The 20,432-nt window shown below is 30.6% G+C and overlaps 3 protein-coding genes across 4 annotated transcripts in view; 1 reads left to right on the forward strand and 2 right to left on the reverse strand.

Moving 5' to 3' along the window:
• Window positions 1-20,432, reverse strand: part of LOC101889232 (lysophospholipid acyltransferase 5) — a 451,325-nt gene that overhangs the window by 23,484 nt on the left and 407,409 nt on the right. The window lies entirely within an intron of this gene.
• On the forward strand, window positions 76-3,160 carry LOC101890082 (palmitoyltransferase Hip14). The gene is made up of 3 exons (XM_005180624.4): window positions 76-1,699; window positions 1,757-2,036; window positions 2,102-3,160. Exons 1-3 carry the CDS (start codon window positions 449-451, stop codon window positions 2,518-2,520), a joined length of 1,950 nt encoding a protein of 649 aa, XP_005180681.1. The 5' UTR covers window positions 76-448; the 3' UTR covers window positions 2,521-3,160.
• The window catches only part of LOC101890244 (phosphatase Herzog), a 197,479-nt gene continuing 191,822 nt past the window's right edge, over window positions 14,776-20,432 (reverse strand). For both annotated transcript variants that reach the window (XM_020035733.2, XM_059124234.1), the window contains 3 exons: window positions 17,527-17,708; window positions 17,292-17,445; window positions 14,776-15,425 (listed from right to left, as the gene is read on the reverse strand). In XM_020035733.2, the coding sequence (XP_019891292.1) occupies window positions 15,027-15,425; window positions 17,292-17,445; window positions 17,527-17,708 (735 nt within the window). In that variant the 3' untranslated portion in view covers window positions 14,776-15,026. The remainder of the gene's footprint in view (window positions 15,426-17,291; window positions 17,446-17,526; window positions 17,709-20,432) is intronic.

Here is a 20,432-nt window from a genome sequence, read left to right on the forward strand (position 1 = left end):
GAACCCTACTCTCTTTGGTTGCTGTTTTTGTTTTGATATTAACATTTAACATGCATTGGCGCTTTGCTCATTGTTTCTCATTTCTACTGTGTCACGACGTTGATTTTCTAATAGACGGCTCTGTAATCTGATGCAGACTTGTGAGTGTGCGTAATTTTATACCAAGGATCGACAAAAAAACTGAAAAATTGCAAAAAATAATAATAAAATTGGAATTAAGAGCAGAACAATTGGAGAAAAACTCACTTAGGAGTAGGAGACACTATAACTAGGCTCGAAAATACATCGGCTGAATGCATTTAACATGTTTTAATTGAGGGAAAAAAAGTTCAGCGTAATAAATCCCAAAAGTAGGTGGTGGGGGTGAATCATAAAAAAATATCCTTGCGACAAGGAAACTAGTCTTGCGAGAACTGTGCTGCGGATACAGAGGAGTAGGTATTCCAAGATGTATCAAAGTGCTTGTAATGTGGCCACCACGGGCTCGTGTGCACCCAATGCCGAGGCGGAACGCGAGATTGAACGTCAAAATGCCTTAATGTCACAACAACCACCCACCCAACCAATTGAGCCCGACTACAAGGGAGAAATGGCCACATTTGACATCGTTAAAGCCACACAGTACGGAGCTACGGCGAGAGTAAAAGAACTGGTCGAGGCTGGTTGGGATGTCAATCAGCGGGATAGTGAAACGGTGACCCTGTTGCACTGGGCTGCCATTAACAATCGTCGGGATATTATCAAGTATTTTCTGGAGAAGGGTGCCGTGGTCGATGCCTTGGGTGGTGAATTGAATGCCACCCCCTTGCATTGGGCAACCAGACAAGGTCATTTGGGTGCTGTGGTCTTGCTGATGGCAGCCGGAGCTGATCCTCGGATACGTGATGCCGAAGGCTGTTCCTGTATACACATAGCAGCCCAGTTTGCCCACACGGCCTTGGTGGCATATTTCATAGCGAAAGGTGTTGATCCTGATTTACAGGATCGTGGTGGCATGACAGCCCTTATGTGGGCGGCTTGGAAGGTGTGTGCTTTGGATCCGGTGCGACTGCTACTGACCCTGGGCGCAAATCCTGCCATGGTCGATTATACACACGGCAATACGGCATTACATTGGGCCATACTGGCACGCAATTCCACGGCCATAAGTACTTTAGTTTTAAAATCCAAGGCTTCCTTAGATGTGCCTAATCTACGCGGCGAAACCCCACTCAGCATGCTGGAATCACAGGCAGGTGCCGTGTGGATTGGTGGCAAAGTTATGGAGCGGGTGCGTGATGCATCGCTGACCTCACAGCAACGGCGCAGCCTGATAACACGTGTGAAACATGATAAACGTTTGCGCTGGTGGTCAATGGTTGCATGTCCCTTTACGGCCTTCTATTTGGCCGGTGTGGTCTTTACACTGAACACCTTGTATATTATTAAGTTCTTTTTGTTGGTATGCCTGTATGCGGTGTTTCATACGTTGGGCAAGACGCTGTTCGACGATCATCTGATGGCCCTGCTGCCGTTGAGTGTGTATTTGGCCACCAAGGCCTGGTTCTATATTACCTGGTTTGTGTATATCATTGATGCTGTGTCGTTTGGTACCACATTGCTGTTCTTGCTGTGTTCCGGTGGCTTGTGGTATTGCTTTTTGAAGTCGTGGAAGGGTGATCCGGGTATTATACAACCAACACAGGAGCAACGGTTTAAGGTGGGTGGCAATGAGGGGCATCTGAGTTGATTTTTTTAATGTTGTTTTTAATTTCAGACCATTATTGAGTTGTCGGAACGTGGCGGTGTGGGCTTTGAACCTTCCTCCTTTTGTTCGGGCTGTTTGGTTAGACGACCCATACGCTCCAAGCATTGTAGCGTGTGCGATCGGTGTGTGGCCCGTTTCGATCATCATTGCCCCTGGGTTGGCAATTGCATAGGCCTGAAGAATCACACCTATTTTATGGGTTTCCTGTGGATGCTGTTGGTCATGTGTGCATGGATGATTTATGGCGGATCTTATTACTACATGAATACTTGTAATGTGCATTTTGATGGTGAGTGTGGGAATTTAAGGAGAGTGGGAAGAACGAATTTTAATGAGATGGTTTTTTTTTTGTAGATCTCTTGGCAGCTTTGAGGGCCATTGGGGACTGCAATGCCTGGATTGGTTTTGTCATGGCCAATGCCTTGCTGCACATGTCCTGGGTCATATTGTTGACCATTTGCCAGACATATCAGGTCATATGTCTGGGTATGACCACAAATGAGCGCATGAATCGTGGTCGTTATCGGCATTTCCAGGCACGCAGTGGTAAATCACCCTTTACCCGCGGAGCCTTTAACAACCTGATTGATTTCCTTGAGTGCACCTGTTTTGGGTTGTTCAAACCCAAACGCATCGACTGGATGAATTACTACGATTTCGATGTACACACCAGCAAACCCATAGAACATGAACCATTGTTGAGCAATGGTGGCGGCGGTGGTGGCGACGATTCAACGGCAGTCTCAGCTTCACATAATTTTCAGTATGTGTAGGATAAGTCGAATCGGGATGCGATGACACGTAAGGCACCCATAGCTAATGTCTAAAAGAAATGTCTAAATTCCAATAGAGCAAAACGAACACAGAACAGATTCAACAGAGCCAACAACAGATGCAAACTTTTTCTAAACTACTATTTTAAGTTCGAACTGAAGCAAAAGTAAAATTTGTTGAGGAAAATTTCCAAAGCAATTTCCTTTGTTGCTTTTTTTGTATAAGGAGAAGAAGAAGAAGAAGCAAGCATAACTTCCGTGTATTTATTTAACAAAGTATTAACTTGTGTGCTTATTTATATGTATGTATAGTAGGATTTTTTTTTACAAACAAACGAGCTTGTTATATTTTTGTTTTTGGATTTTGTTTTCCCCCCATTTTTTGTTTATTATTAATATTATTTATATGTATAACTTTTACGTTTAGTTTAAGACTAGCTGCTCAAAGTTTTTTGATATATTTTGTAGGTGAAAATCAGAAAAAAAGAGAAAATCGTTACGGAATGCCATATAGGTACATATAAACGTATTTATTTTTTCATTTATAGGAAAAATATATAATTGTATTAAAACTTGTGTTAGGAGAGTAATTTTAAACCACCTTTTAAAACAAACTAAAACATATGAAATGAAAACCACACACATTTATTTGTATAGGCAATTTTTAGAACAAAACGAATTTGAATTAAAAAAAAAAAAACGAGAAACAAAACCCCTGAACAAAATGTCATCGCATACCGATTCCCTAAATTAAGTAAATCAACAGAGGAGGAGGAAAAAATACTTAAAACGAGAAAAGAGAAAAACAAATTATTTGTGTTTTTACATCAACAAAGTTGTACATTTTTCTTAATCCCTATAATTAAAACACAAAACAAAAAAATTGAAAATTTCCAAAAAACAAAAAAAATGTTTCCAAAATTCACTTACACACGTACACACACACATGCATGCTAACAAATTGTAATGAAACGAATGAATGAGTGTTGAATTCCCGCAACAAACAAAAGACATGTAAAATATTTTCTGTTTTATTTAAGGCTAATATAATCAATAGACTTTCATTTATATATACATACAATATATATATAGAAATTATCAAGTGTCATTAAGTAATTCGATAACAACAACAAAAAAGCAAAACCAATGAAACCTTAAATAATTGCAATTTTTCGATAAATTTTTTCTTTTTGTAATATTTAAATATTCATCAAAAATTAAAAAAAAAAAAAACAAAATAAACATCAACAACAACAAATTGGCTTTATGGCACTGCAAACCGGATTGCTATAATTAAAGCACAGACAATTCGAAATAATGTAAAACGCTGGAAAAAATCCAAAGAAAAAATTACTTAAATAAATATTATTAAACAAAGAAAAAATACAAAACAAAACGAAAAACGAAACACAAAAAGAAAAACATAAACAATAATAAAAACAAATTCCATTAAAATTAATTAACAGGTATTTTAACTTTTGGAAGAACAAAAAGAAAACTGAAGTAGAACTGGGAGTGGATTCTTGTTCTATGAAAATATAAAATGAAAAATATTTCCTTTATAGAAATTTTCCATTGACATTTTCACAGAACAAGAATTGAGGCCTTGGTCTAGGCATGAAATCTTATGTCGGTTTTGTCTCACATATTATTGTAAAGGGATTTTGAAAAGGGTATTTTAAGAATATTAAACGTGGGGTTTTGAAGAAAGTTTTTGTCCAATAAATGAAGATTTTCAAACATTGCAAGTCCAATTATCTAGGATTTTTAAGGACAATTTCTGGTCCCCATTAAAGTCTAATACACGTGGATTTTTTCAACAAATTTTTTAGTCCTCTTCGAGATTTAAAAAAGGGGGTGGTTTCAAAGACATCTTCTGGGTCAAATCGAAGCACATTGTATGTATTTTATTTTCAAAATAAAAAAGAAAACTGAGGTAGAACTTGTCTTTGTGATTTCTGCCAACATATAACTCTAAAGGGGGTTTGAAGAAGGTTGTTTTAAGAATATTAAACATGGGGTTTTGAAGAAAGTTTTTGTCCAATAAATGAAGATTTTTAAACATTGCATTGAATGGCCAATTACAATGGATTTTTAAGGAAATTCTCTAATCCCCTTTAAGGTCCAATACAGTTGGATTTTTCAACAAATTTTTCTAACCTTCTTCGAGGTTTAATAAAAGGGGGGATTTCAAGAACATCTTTTGGATCTACTCGAAGCACATTGTATGTGTATTTTTTGAAGAGGTTTCCGGGCCACATTTACCCCAATTAATGTGGATCTTGAAAGAAAATTTCTAAGACTCCTCAAGAAGTAACAAATGTGGATTTTTTTAAAGAAAATTTCCAGGACTTCCCGGGGGTGGATTTCCAAACAATTTTTTTAGTGTTCTTCAAGGTTCAATAAATGTGGATTTTTTAGTACTCTGTAAGTTCCAATTAACGTGGATTTTTTAAACGAATTTTCTAGTCCGCTTCGAGGTTCAATAAACGTGAATTTTTTTTGAAGGAATTTTTTAGTCCGCTTCGAGATCCAACAAACGTGGATTTTTTAAAGCAATTTTCTAGTCCGCTTCGAGGTTCAATAAACGTGGATTTTTTAAAGAAATTTTCTAGTCCGCTTGGAGGTCCAATAAACGTGGATTTTTTTAAAGAAATTTTCTAGTCCGCTTCGAGGTCTAATAAACACGAATTTTAAAGAAAAATCTTAGTCCCGTTTTCAAGAATTTTTCTAATAACCTTAGAGGTCCAATACTCGAGGATTTTTATAAAAATTTCTAGTTCTCTTCGATTTAAAATAAGCCTGTATTTTTCAAGAAATTCTCTAGTTCTCTTCGATTTAAAAAAAGAGGTTCAATTATGGTGTATTTTTAAAGACTTTTTCTTGTCCTCTTCGGTGTCCAATAAATCTGAAATTTTAAAGTGATTTTCTTTTCCTCTTTAGGGTCCAATAAACCTGAATTTTTAAGGTAATATCTTAGTTATTTTTAAAGATTCTTTTTTTGGTCCTCGCAGAATCCCAACAAACCTGGATTTTTTAAAAATATCATTTAAGCCCTCTCCAGTCCAATTAAAAGCATTTTTTGAACCTCAGTAAAATCCTACAAATGTGGATTTTTTAAGAAAAATCCTCCTCTAGCCCAATTTTAAAGAAATTTTCTGGATCACATTGAAGCCGAAACAAAAGAAAATTATTTTAAGTCTCTTCTAGTCCAATTTAAAGAGATTTTCTGTGCTTGTTCTGAATGTGGATTTTTTATATAATCTTCCAAGCCTCTTTTGACCCAATTTTAAAGGAATTTTCTGGGACTCCCTGAAGCTCATGAAACGTGTATTTTTTAAAATAAATTTCCTAAATCTCCTCTAGTCCAATTTTAAAGAAATTTTCTGTTCTTCCCTAAAGCCCATGGAATGTGGATTTTTAGAACACTGTTAGCATGTTTGTTTGAGATACCGTAGTATTTTGTTGTTGCAAAAATCGTCAGGCTTAATCCCATTATTGTTGTTTTTATAAAACAACATTTGTTTATTAGTGGAGAACGATGGTAATGTTTACCATGGGGTAAGGCGGGGAATACCTAGGTTTCGGAAAGAGCCACCAATCCTCATCAGTTCCCTTGTTTTTTGCCTGGAATATTATCCTCAGAAGTTATTTTAAAATAACTCCTATGACAAAAAACTTTTTTTTTTAAATCTTCCAAGCCTCTTTTAAGCCAAAAGAAATTTTCTTAGACTCCCTGAACACAAGAAATAAAAATGATTCTTTTTTGAAAGCGTCCCCTATTCCAATTTTAAAGAAATTTTCTGGCCCTCCCTGAACTCCATAAATCGTGGATTTTTTAGAAAATGTTTTGAGCCTCCTCTGATCCAATTTGAAAAAAGTTTTCCTTGCTTCCCAGAAGCCAATGAAACGTGGATTGTTTAAAAAATGTTTGAAGCCTCCTCTGACCTAACATTAAAGAAATTTTTTTTACCTCTTAGAAGCCCAGGAAACGTGTATTTTTTAAAGGAATTTCCTAAGCCTCCTTTAGCCTAATTTTAAAGAAATTTTCCTTACCTCCCTAAAGCTCAGGAAATGTGGATTTTTTAAAGAAATTTCCTAAGCCTCCTTTAGCCTAATTTTAAAGAAATTTTCCTTACCTCCCTAAAGCTCAGAAAATGTGGATTTTTTAAAGAAATTTCCTAAGCCTCATTTAGCCTAATTTTAAAGAAATTTTCTGGGTCTCCGTGAAACCCATAAAACGTGGATTTATTAAAGAAAGTGTCTAAGCCTTATCTAACCCTATTTCAAAGATATTTTCTGGGCCCTGGAGCCAAAAAAAAAATGTTTTTTTTTTTCTAATCTTTTTCTAGCCTAAATTTGAAAGAAATTTTCCGGACTTTCCTGAAGCCCATGAAACGTGAATTTTTTAAAAAATGTTTTAAGTCTCCTCAGACCCATTTTAAAGATATTTTCTGGGCTTCCCTGGAGCCAAACAAAAATTGATTGTTTTAAACCTCTTCTAAATTTTATAGGAAATTTCCAGACTTCCCTGAAGCCGAATGAACATGGATTTTTAAAGAAATGTTTAATACTCCTCTATTCCAATTTTAACGAAATTTTCTGGGCTTCCCTGAAACTAAAAAAGAGAAAAAAATCTCTACCAACCTCTCATTCTCTCACCACACTCCCAATGGAAGAAAAAAATAACCGTTGTTCCCAATTTTGAAGAAATTTTCCGGACTTCCCTGAAACCATCCAAAACATGGATTTTTAAAGAAAATGTTTAAGAGTCCTTTGAATCAATTTTAACGAATTTTTTTGGGCTTCCCTGAAACAAAAAAAGAAACAAAATCCCTCCCATACTCTCTTTCTCTTACCAAACTCTCAATAGAAGAAAACAAATTGTTTTTTTTTTTGGTTGATTTCTTTGCAGTTTTTTATTTATGTTTTTTTTTGGTTGTTTTTATTTTTTGTTTTTATAATTATAGTTATTACAAGTACACAAATATTTTGTTGTTTAGTTGGTTGTTTTAATTTATTTTTTTCATATATATTATAAAAAAATTCTTTTCAAGGGGTTTTTTTTCTTTTGTATTTCACTTGTTGTTCTTGTTTTTATTTAAAGCCAAACCTAAAAAATTACATTTAAAAAAATTTAATCTTATTTAGAGAAATGTATAGTTGATGGTTTTCTTTTTCACTTTTTGTTTTTGTTGTCTTGTTTTATTCCCTTAATTTTTAGAGATAATATATATATATTAAGCCTATGATATATAATTTTTTTGGGGGGAATTCATACAGCAGTTATATACGAGTTTTTATTGCATTAAAAAGAAATCAAAATGGGATTAAACGTTTAAAACGTTGGCTTCCTGTTTTGAAATTTGATATTAAATTGGGGCTGGGTCTAGGAGGGAGGGGGACAAAGGGGTGTATGGTATTGGGTGTGACAAATAAAATAAATAAAAATCCCAACAGTTTAGTGCAACCTTTGTCGATTTATTTTAGATAAGCACAGTTAAAAAATTGTATTTTATTTTATTTTTTTGTTAAAAATACATTTTTTATTTTTTTATTTTCATTTTTTTTTTGTTAGGTGGGCTTTTTTATTTTGTTTTCTTTTTTTGTTGTATTTTTTTTATATAGCAAAAATAGTTGGTTTGTTTGTTAGTCATATACATATATAAATAAGTCTTATCTATATGTATATATCTTCGAGTATATATATTTTCAGGCTATTTGCAATGATTTTGGAATAAGCTTGGTCTTTTTTGGTTGATTTTCTTGGATGCAAGTGTGAGTAGGTTTAAGAAATGTGTGTGTTTGTGTGTAAAGCACGTTAAGCTTTAAAGCTTTGATTTCAAATTATTTAATTTTTGTTTTTGGTTGATTTAACTTTAAAGGTGGCCACTAAACTGTTGGAGGTAATTAAAAAAAAAAAAAAATAAAAACATTTAAAAAATAAAATTACAAAAAATTAATAAAGAATTAAAAAAAATTAAAAAAATAAAAAAAAAAATTAAAAAGAAACAAAAATGGTTTTGGAGAGGTATTGAAAATTGCATGAAAAAAAATCCATGTCTTTTGGACTCTTGATGGTCTTGGTCATATTTCTTTAAAACCCAAATTGTTGGGGGCCTAAAAAAAAATAAAAAAAAATTTAAAAACAATTAAAAAGAAACAAAAATGGTTTTGGGGATGTATTGAAAATTGCATGGAAAAAAATCCATGTCTTTTGGACTCTTGATGGTCTTGGTCATGTTTCTTTAAAACCCAAATTGTTGGGGGCCTAAAAAAATTAAAAAAAAATTTAAAAAAAATTTATAAAAAAATTTAAAAAAATTTAAAAACAATTAAAAAGAAACAAAAATGGTTTTGGGGAGGTATTGCAAATTGCTTGGAAAAAATCCATGTCTTTTGGACTCTTGATTCTTGGTCATGTTTCTTTAAAACCCAAATTGTTGGGGGCCTAAAGGGAGAGACCTGAAAAGTTGCCATTAGCACTACGGGCTAGGGAGGTCTAGAAAATTTCAAAAAAAAAAAAAATAATAATAATAGTAATAAAAAGGCTGGCCGAACTTTAAATACTCTCCACCATTTGGAAGGAACATGAAATTTTTCAAAAAAAAAAAAAAAATCCGAAAACTATCACTTCAATGAAAAGCGTTATATGGGGGCCATACGAAGATGTGTGCCTACACAGTCAATTTTTTGTCATAGGTTGTAGTACCCATTACGAACTTTAAATACGAAATTTGAAACTATTCCGGTAAATAATGTCGCTTAAATCAATAAAATACCGAATATCGGGAGGTACCGTTATATGGGAGCCATATGAAGACGTAGACCTACATACAGCCATAGGCTGTAACACCCATTACAAACTATAAATATGAAATATGAAGTAATTCCCGTAAATGATGTCGCTAAAATCATTAAAATACCGAACACCGGGAGGTACCGTTATATGGGGGCTATACAAAGACGTGGACCTGCATATGAAATTGTTTGCCATAGGTGGTAGTACCCATTACGAACTTCAAATACGAAATTTGAAACAGTTCCAGTGAATAATGTCGTTAAAATCCTTAAAATATTGAATATCGGGAGGTACAGCTATATGGGGGCTATATGAAGACTTGGACCAAGCGCTTCGCCGGAAATGGGACAAAATAACGCAGAGCAACATTAGGGCAGTGTGTGACATGGTTCCATTGGCCATTTGAAGCCCATAATTCGAGCCAAAGGCGACCGATTCGAACAAATCTAAACTTATTCTAAAATTTGATGCTATTTCCGACATTTTTTGCTTTGATTCAAAAAATTTTAAAAAAGTGTAAAAATTATGGTATTTGACTTTGTTGCAGTTTTTTTTTCATCTCACCCTGTATGCAAAATTGTAGCCTGATTACAACAGACATACAGACGAACATCCCTAGATCTTCTAAGAATTTTACGCTGTTCCAGAATATATATACTTCGTAGGGTCTATTATGAATATATCGAGGAGTTACAAACGGAATGACAAAGCTCCTCCATAGAATGGTGGAGCATAAAAATTAAAAAAGAAAAAAAAAACTGGTGTTTATGGTCGTGAAAAATTTTCTGGAAAATAATAATAAAAATATACAATTTTTATTTCAAAATAATTAAATTTAACCAAAAAAAAAAAAAGAAATAATAAAAAAAAAAAATAAAATAAAATTAAATAAATAAAAAATAAAACAAATCTGTTTGGTAAAATTAAAACTTTATTAACATTTTGATTTTCGTTTGCAAATTGATTGATTTTTTTGTGTTGCCATATTTAACTTAAATTTAATTTTTTTTAATAATTTTTGTATTCTTTAGTTGATTGTAAATTAAATTATAAAAAACATTATAATAATTATTATTTTAAATAATTTTTATTCAAATAAACAATATATATTATTAATTTATTTTTTTATTATAAATAAGGTTACGATATTACATAAAAATAATTATGATTTTATTTAATGATATTGGATATTGGTTGGTTGGGAGTTTTGTTTGAATAAAACTTATTTATAAATAATAAGAATAAAACTACTAAGGGTAAGGGTAGATTTACCAATAAAATCAATTAATTAATAATAATAATTATAAAAAACATGCACACACAGACATTTACAAAAAAATTAATTAAATTTGAAACCAAACACAGAGGCATTTTTTTTAAATTAAATGAAGAAAAAAATAAACTAAAAATGCTTTGCTTTGTTAAAAACAAACACTCAAAAATTTGAATTAAATTGAATAGAATTAAGTTAAGAAAAAAATAACAAATGCTTTGGGGCGATATATTCCTCAATGAATTAAATTTCCAAGGGGGAGGCAGGGCTGAGTAGGAAAATAACATTTTGGGATTTTATTTTTTTTTTGTATAATAATTAAGGTTATTTTTTGTAATGCTTTTTGTGTTTATTTTTGTTTTTGCCAGTGTATATATAATTAAGATTGGTATTAAAAATATTTTATTTTATTTGTTATTTTTTTATTTTCTTGTTTTTTTTTTTCAGTTTTATTAAAAAATATATATAAATATTTATATTTAATATTTTTTGTTGGTTTTGTTATTATTATTGTTTTGGGGATTCCTTTTTATATTGCAAATATATAGGTTTTGCTTTTTTTATTATGTGTTTTTTTTTTTTTAAAGAGGTTTAGTTTTTCTTCTCTTTTGTTACATCAGTTTTGATCTGTTTTTTTCTTTTACTTTTTAAGTTAAAGGGGGGATTTTGTTGTTGTTGTTTTCTTGTTTTATTTTTTTTTAGATATTTTTTCCCTTACCGATATATTTATATATATAAAATTAATATGTATATAATTACATACAGCTTAGTTGTTGTATATTTTTTTATATGAAATTGTTGTTTCATTGGTTTTTATTTAAATTATAAATATGAAGCAAAACAAACAGGGAAATGATTTCAAATATAAACTAAAATAATAATAAATTCTTAAATAAAAAAACTAATTTGATATGTGGCCAGACAGCTTTATAATTTGATAGCTCTCAATAGTCAACCCCAACATGGAGCTCAGAGTTTATTTTTTTCTCTTGATGTAGAGTATTTGTTAGTGGAGAGTAATGGATTATCCAACTTGCATACATTTAATAGTTAACCCCCATATGGTGCTTAGAGTTTACTTTTTTTCTCTTGCTGAGAGTAGAGTATTTTTTAGTGAAGAGTAATGCATTATTCAACTTGCATGCATGTGAAGAGCAAAGGCAAAAGAATAGATTTATTTTCTTCTATAGAAATTAAAAAAATTATTAATTTGTAAATTGTTAAAACAGAGCTTTATTTTTTTAGAAATTATTAATAAACAAGAATCCCAGATAGCATCGGCAATTTATATCCACATCTTGCCCAATTTCTTAGAAAAAATATGAATTTTTCTTTTATTTTTTACAGAATCTGATTTAATTTTTTGTTAGAAAACTTTTAACAGTATCTGGGTCTAGTTTTATAACAGAATAATGAAATTCTGATATAATTTTTCACAGAAAAAATTTAACAGAATTCAATGAATTTTCCCATATTTTTGAGGTTAGTTACAAATTATGCCAATATTTCCGACAAATCGACTTTTTAGATGGATGGTGTCAAAGGGAAAATTATTCTACACTAAATTTTACTATGGGTCTCTGAACAAAACAAACCTGTTCAAGCAAAATTTCTTTATTGCAATTGTTTAGGTTAATTCCGTTTTTGGCAGATATTTCCCCGATAACGGCGATTTAGGAAGTTGGTGTCAATGAGAAAGTTGTTCAGCATAAAATTTTATCACCGAACAAAATAAATCTCTAGGTTTTGTAAATCTTTCCAAAACACATGACATCAAATTAGGTTTTGTATCCAGGAATTTTTATCGCATTATTTTAGCTAAGCTTTTTTCTTTTCGTCTAAATCTGACACAAAATGCCAATTTAGGAATTTGGTGTCAAAGACATAAATGTTCAGCATCGAATTTTACTAAGATTCACTGAAGAAAGCGAATCTGTAGGTACAATGTAACTATCAAAAATACGTAAAATTAAATTTGAGTCTGTAAACAGCAATTTTAAATTGCCTTGTTTTAGATTAGTTTTTTTCTTTTCGTCCAAATCTCTCACAAAACGATGATTTAGGACGTTGGTATCAATGAAAAAGTTGTTCATTTTCAAATTTTGCAAAGAGTCAACGAACAAATTAATTCTGTAGAATTTATAAATCTATCAATAATACATGAAATCAAATTAGGGCTTGTAACAAAATATCGCATTATTTTAGCTAAATTTTTTTCTTTTCGTTCAAATCTGACACAAAATGCCAATTTAGGAATTTGGTGTCAAAGAGATAAATGTTCAGCATCAAGTTTTACTAAGAGTCACTGAAGAAAGCGAATCTGTAGGTATAATCAATCTATCAAAAAATACGTGAAACCTAATGAGGGCTTGTAATCAGACATTTTTTAGGTTAGTTTTTCTTTTCGTCCAAATCTCCCACAAAACGACGATTTAGGAAGTTGGTGTCAATGAAAAAGTGGTTCATTATCAAATTTTACTATAGTTTATCGACTAAAAGAAATTTGTAGATACAATGAATGAGCGAATGGCACGTGAAAACAAATTTTAATAAAAACCGAGAACATTCTTTATTTCGTTTTTAAGGTTATCTCCCGTTTTTATTAAAATCTCGCATAAAACGCCGCTTAATGGTTTTGATGTCAATGGAAAAAATATTCTACATGGAATTCCATGGTAGGTCACAGAGCAACAGAAATCTCTAGATACAATAGATATGTGAATAAAATCTAAGTTCAAATTTGGGATATCATCAACTGCATTTATTTGAGGTTAAATTCGGATTTTGCAAAATTTCTCCACAATAAATCATTTTATATGGATGGTGTTAAGGGAAGCTATGTTCTCCATCGAATTCTACTATGAGTCACCAAATAAGGTAAATCTCTAGGTATTAGAATAACATCGGAAATATTGGTAGAAGATTTTGAGGTTAGTTTTTTAAGTTACTTTCGATTTTTATTAAAAACAACATAAAAATATCATTGTACGCAAACAGTGTCAAAGGGAGAAATGTTCTGCATTAAATTTCACCATAAGTCGCCTGGCAGAAGATACCTGTAGGTATAATAAATATGTGAATAAAATCAAAAATCATATTTGATTTTTGTAGTGAAAAATTTTACTTTGCAGTTTTTGAGGTTATTTTCGAAATTTGTTAAAATCTCGCACAATACTTTAGTGTATCATGATGGTTTCAAGGGGAAAATTATTCTTCATCAAATTTCGCTACAATATTTAGGGCAAAAGACATCTGTGTACATATATAAAATATATGAATAAATTGAAAATAAAATTAGTTTACTTATCAAGAAAATTTTGTTACATTTTTTTAGGTTAATTTGGAATTTTGCCCATATCTCTTGAACTACTTGTCCGAACAAATATAGTGTTAAGGGAAAAAATGTTGTCTACCAAATTTCCTTACAATTTACAGAGTAACAGAAATCTGTAGTTATAACATATGTCAATTAACTATTGTTTTTAATTTGGTGTTATAATTTAGTTTGGCATTTATTCAAGGTTACTTTAACTTTTGGGGGAAATCTCCGGTGAAACTTTCTTTTAGTTGGACGGTGTCAATGGAAAAAATATTCTACTTGGAATTTCATGGCGGGTCACCGGGTAAAAGAAATTTGTAACTTTATTACAACTCGGTAAAATATCGTCTTCATATTGAGTTTATGAGGAAATTCAATTTTTTGAGGTTAAATTGGATTGTGTCCAAATCTTCGATAACATTAAATTTTAGAGAGATGGTGTTAATGGAAAATTTGTTCTCCATAAAATTTTACCCTAAGTCTCCAAACAACAAAAATCTCTAGCTCCTATAGAAACCTTAAAAAAATGTTCGTTTAAAAAACAAATTATTTCTTGGTCCCACTTTTCGTTTTTCGTTTTGGGGGTGGGGTTGTTTTAATAAAAAATATCAAGCATTTGGTTTTTGTTTTATATATTTTTTTGTGTTAAGAAAAAAAAAAATAAGAATAAAACAAAAAATTCTTTACAACTCAAGAGAAAAATTTTAAAATTAATTTACAAATGAAATCATTTCCATTTTAATTGAAAATAAAAAATGTACAAACATAAAATAAATAAAATCGTTTGTGTTTTTTGTTTTCTATATAAAAAAATTGAAAATAAAACTACATTAAATAAGGTTTTATTATATTTTTCTGCGGGGAGGGGAGGTGTGGGTATTTGTTATTTTGCCTGGGGTAGAACGGAAAATTAAACATTATATAAGTTATGTATTTTGATTTTTTTTTCGTAAACAAAAAATAATTAATAATTATAAATGAAATTAATTAATAAAAAAAATTAATTATTAAACTTTATATATATACGCATAATATATATTGTTTTCTCTTTCTTTTTTTTGTAATATGTAAAAAATTAATTAAATATTTATAAACATTAATTCCCACTGATGTTACGTTTTATTGTTTAGATCACTATGATTGGGCGGACTTCCTGTTGGTTGTTGTTGCTGCTGCTGTGGTTGTTGTTGGTTTTGTTGCTGTGACGTCAGTATTGTTGGTGTTGACAGTGTCGAAGCTTGAGTTATGATTGTTGTTGCTGTAATGGTCTGTTGTTGTTGCTGCTGCTGCGGTTGTTGCTGTTGATGTTGTGGCGTTGTTTGTTGGTTCTGTTGTATTGAATGTTGTTGTTGTTGCTGTTGTTGCTGCTGCTGATTGTGATTGTTCAATGGGTTGTTTGAATTGCACAAAACACTATATACAGAGTCTACTTTGCTTAATTTCTCAAATAGTGGTATAAGTTCCAAAAGTTCACAATCGCTGGCATCATCAAACCAGGACTTAACAGGAACCTGGAAGAGGAAAACAATTACAAAATGCAAATTAGAACGGAATCTATGTATATTTTTAAAATAGGATTTGGGGAAAATGTTCTGTTCAGACCAAGGGTCAAGGACCCAAAAAAAAGAAAAAAGTTTCAATAAAAATCTAAAATTTTTGGGTTCAAACATCGACGTTTTTAGGATAAATTAATACGAAAATTAAAAATTTTTTGATAAAAGAATTTGCATTTTTCCAAAATTAGTTGAGTGTTCCCTTGGGAAACTAATTTTCAAAAAAAAAAAAAAAAATTTTCACTATTTTTCAAAAAATCGAAAAAACCTTTTTCCGAAAATAGTCAAGTGTTTCCTTAAGAAAAAAATTAAAAAAAAATATTTTTCAATTTTTTTTTATTTTTCACTAAAGCAATTTTCAAGGCCAATTTTTAAAAAAATTCGAAATAGAGTGTGAAATAAAAAAAAAAACTGCAACGGAGTCAAACGTCATAATTTTTACATTTTTTTTTATTTTTATTGAATGAAAGCCAAAAATGCCAATGCCAAAAAAAAAATTATTAATTTTTTTAATTTTCAATAAAGCCATTTTCAAGGGAAATTCATTCAAAATTTATCAAAAAATCGAAAAAATCTTTTTCGAAAATAGTCAAGTGTTTCCTTGGGAAAAAAATTTCAAAAAAAAAAAATATTTTATATTATTTTTTCACTAAAGCCATTTTTTTTTTAAAAATTCGAAATACAGAGTGCGATAGAAAAAAACTGCAACAAAGTCAAACGCCATAATTTTTACATTTTTTTTTAAATTTTATTGAATGAAAGCCAATAATGTCGGAAATAACATCAAAAAAAAATTATTTATTTATTTTCACTAAAGCCATTTTTAAGGTAAATTCTTGTAAAATTTTTCAAAAAATCAAAACATTTATTTCCGAATTTAGTCAAGTGATTCCGTGGAAAAAAATTTCTAAAAAAATATTTTTCATTTTTTTTTAATTTTTCACAAAAACAATTTTCAAGGCCAATTTTTTAAAAAATTCGAAATACAGGGTGAAATGAAAAAACTACAACAAAGCCAAATGCCATATTTTTAATTTTTTTTTTTTAAATTTTCTTGAATGAAATCCAAAAATGTCGGAAATAGCATCAAAAAAAAATAATTTTTTAATTTTTCACTAAAGCAATTTTCAAGGGAAATTCATGGAAATTTTTTCAAAAAATCGAAAAAACCTTTTTCGAAAATTAGTCGTTTTTCATCGGGAAAAAAATTAAAAAAAATATATTTTTCATTTTTTTTTTAATTTTCCACAAAAACAAAACTTCAAGGCCAATTTTTTTAAAAATTCGAAATACCGGGTGAGATGAAAAAAACCTGCAACAAAGTCAAACGCCATACTTTTAGCATTTTTTTTAAATTTTATTGAATGAAAGCCAAAAATGCCGGAAAAAGCATCAAAAAAAAAATTATTTTTTAATTTTTCACTAAAGCAATTTTCAAGGGAAATTCATAGAAATTTTTTTAAAAAATCGAAAAAACCTTTTTCGAAAGTTAGTCAAGTTTTTTCTTCGGAAAAAAATTTCTAAAAAAATTATTTTTAATTTTTCACAAAAACAATTTTCAAGGCCAATTTTTTTAAAAAATTCGAAATACCGGGTGAGATAAAAAAACTGCAACAAAGTCAAACGCTATAATTTTTACATTTTTTTTTTAATTTTGTCGAATGAAAGCCAAAAATGCCGGAAAAAGCATCAAATTTTACATTAAGTTTAGATTTTTTCGAATTGGTCACCTTTGGCACGAATTATGGCCTTTAAACGGCCATTGAAACTGTTGCAGTTTTTTCATCTCAACCAGAATTTCTACTCTCTATAAAAAAAACTTACCGCATTGTCTGGATGAAATATATAACTAGCTGGTGAATTATCAACAATAACAATTTTCTGCAAATCACGTCCCAGTCGATTCAGATCCTTAATATAATTACCCCTGTAATAAACGCATGATTCCCTAAACAGTCTTGCACGAAAAACATTCCATCTGAAAGAAAAGGGGGGAAAACGGAAATGGATTCGGTCAAATATCGTTTTTCAAAATTTTCAATATTTCCAATCTACTCACTTATCTAACAGATCGGCAACGGGATCTGCATATTTGGCTAGTGATGCTGTAAATAATACACATTCATAGAGTTCACCCATTTTTCGTAGGAATTCATCGACATAGGGCCGCTTCAGGACATACACCTGATGGATGGTGCCATCGATTTCAACTGGGACAATGAAATCGGCATTTGGAATAGGCTGGAATGGAATAATGGAAGAGATATTTAATGATAAATATTTGAAAAAATTTTAAATATTATAAAATAAATTCTGGTGCCTACTTTTAGGAGTTTATCTCAAATAAAAAAACTAATTTATTTAATTTCACACAGATTTTTATTTCTCTAAAAAAGTTTTAGTTATTGAAATAATTAAATCGGTTAAATTAAATATGCAAAATATTTTCTTATATGGTGCCTACTTTTAGGAGCTGACCTAATTGTTTCACTGAATTTTTTATTTTAGGAGTTTTTTATTGATAGTTAAAAATAATTATTGAAATTTTTTGTTGCCTAATTTTAGGAGTTAATCTCATAAAGCACTTGTTTTCTTTGTTCCACTGGATTTTTTACTCATAGTAAACAATAATTAATGATTCCAGTAGAAAACCCTTGATATAATTTTATTTTTAAAAAATTCTGGTGTCTACTTTTAGGAGGTGGGTGCAAATTAATTTTTAAATTAATTTTCATTTATTTGCCCCATTTGGATTTTTGGACTAGAAAACGAAACATTTAATGCCAAAGACATTAAAAATATAAAAATGTGTGTTTTTGGGAAATTTTCTGGTGCCTAATTTTAGGAGCTGGAAGCAAATGTGCACTAATCTATTGGCTCCATAGAATGTCTGGTTTATAAACGAAAAATAATTAATGATAATTAATAAAAAATATCAAACTTTTGTTTTTTTTTGAAAATAATATGTTGCCTACTTTTAGGAGCTGACACCAAATTAATACTAATTTATTGACTCAATTTGAAGTTTTTTATTAAATAAAAATAATTAAAAATTATTAACTAAGAAAAAATTGAAAATATTTATTTAGAAAATTTCTGGTGCCTAATTTTTGGAGCTATGCCCCATTGGATTTTATGTTTTCAGGAATAACGGTTAATGGTAATTTTTTAAAAATAATAGCGAAATTTCAATTTGGTTAATAAAAAGCAATAAATGATTATTTATTAAAAATATAATAATATTGTTTTTTTTTTTTGGAAAATTTTTGGTGCCTACTTTTAGGAGCTGGTAGCAAATGTACACTAATTTAGTAGCTCCGTTTAATTTCTGGTTTATAAACGAAAAATAATTAATGATTATTAATAAAAAAATATCAAAACATTTTTTGAAAATAATCTGGTGCCTACTTTTAGGAGGTTGATAGTAAATTTACACTAATTCATTGGTCTGATTTGGATTTTTTTATTTATTAATTAAAAATAATTAATAATTATTAACTAGACAACAAGTTAAAAAGTATCAGTCGGTTTTGCCGACAGATGTATACCCTCAGCCAATGCTCGATTATTATTACAGGTTTTATACACGTTTTGGTTATTCAAAACTTTGACCCTGTGTGGGATAGGTACAAGAAGGAATGGTCCGAACTCTACCGTCTTTAGAACAGATCCTGTGTTTATAAAAATATTCAGATGTGCCAATTCTAAATGGAATCGGATGTTAATTTCGCGTTTTATGAGCTTAATGCATATTCAAAATTTCGATCTTTTGTTGGGGAAGTACCAGAAGGAGTGGACCGATATTGCCCATCTTTACACCAGACCTTGGGTTAATATAAATATTGGGATGTGTGAAATTTGAAGACAATCCGATACTTACATCACTTTTTATAAGAGTTGTAATTATTCAAAATTATGACCCTTTGTGGGGCAGGCACTTGATGGAGTGGACCGATATTGTCCATTTTCGCATCAGACCTAGCACTGAGTCAAATATTAGGATTTGCAAAGTTGGAGCAAAATCGGATTAACCTTTCTCCTTCTGTGCAGAAAATAAATTTTTGGAAATGTCGACCATTTGTGGGGGAGGTACCAGAAGAAGTGGACCGATATAATCCATCTTCACTCCAGACCTTGCGCCAATAAAATTATTGGGATGTGTGAAATTTGAAGACAATCGGACTCATACATCACATTTTATAAGAGTTGTAATTGTTCAAAATTACGACCCTTTGTGGGGCAGGTACTTGATGGAGTGGACCGATATTGTCCATTTTCGCATCAGACCTAGCACTGACGCAAATATTAGGATTTGCAAAGTTGGAGCAAAATCGGATTGACCTTTCTCCTTCTGTGCAGAAAATACATTTTTTGGAAAATTTCGACATTTTGTGGAGGAGGTACCAGAAGGAGTGGACCGATATTGCACATCTCCGAACTCGATCTAAGTTTCAAAAAATAAAAACAAGTACCAAGTGTGGACCAAATCGGATACTCCCTTCGAGAGTTATCGTGCGCACTAGCTATAAAAATATGTATATTCGATAATTTATGGTGCCTACTTTTAGGAGTCCAATAGGGTTACTTTGCTCCAATGGATTTTTGGTTTTTATAAATAATTCTTAATGGTAATTATTCAAAAATAATAGAAAAATTCCATTTTGAAAATTTCTGTTGCCTACTTTTAGGAGCTCAACGCAATTTAACACCTGTTTTCTTTTCTCTTCAAGAATTTTATGTTTTTCTTTTTAATTTTTGTTATTTTATTTGCCTTGTGCTTCCTCCTCTTCCTCAAGGAACTTGACCGTTAAACGAAATGCTTCCATTTTTCTTTGTTTGTCCCCAAAAATGTCTCCAAGGAATTGGAAGTGTTTAAAGTTTGATTCTTGTCTGCAAAGCGAATGTTTGTTGCTTCTGGTTTGAGTTGGAGGTTTTCTTCCCGCCACAGGAAACCTTAGTTTGTCC

The sequence above is a fragment of the Musca domestica genome, unplaced genomic scaffold (genome assembly GCF_030504385.1).
Source record: "Musca domestica strain aabys unplaced genomic scaffold, Musca_domestica.polishedcontigs.V.1.1 27, whole genome shotgun sequence".
NCBI lineage: Eukaryota > Metazoa > Arthropoda > Insecta > Diptera > Muscidae > Musca > Musca domestica.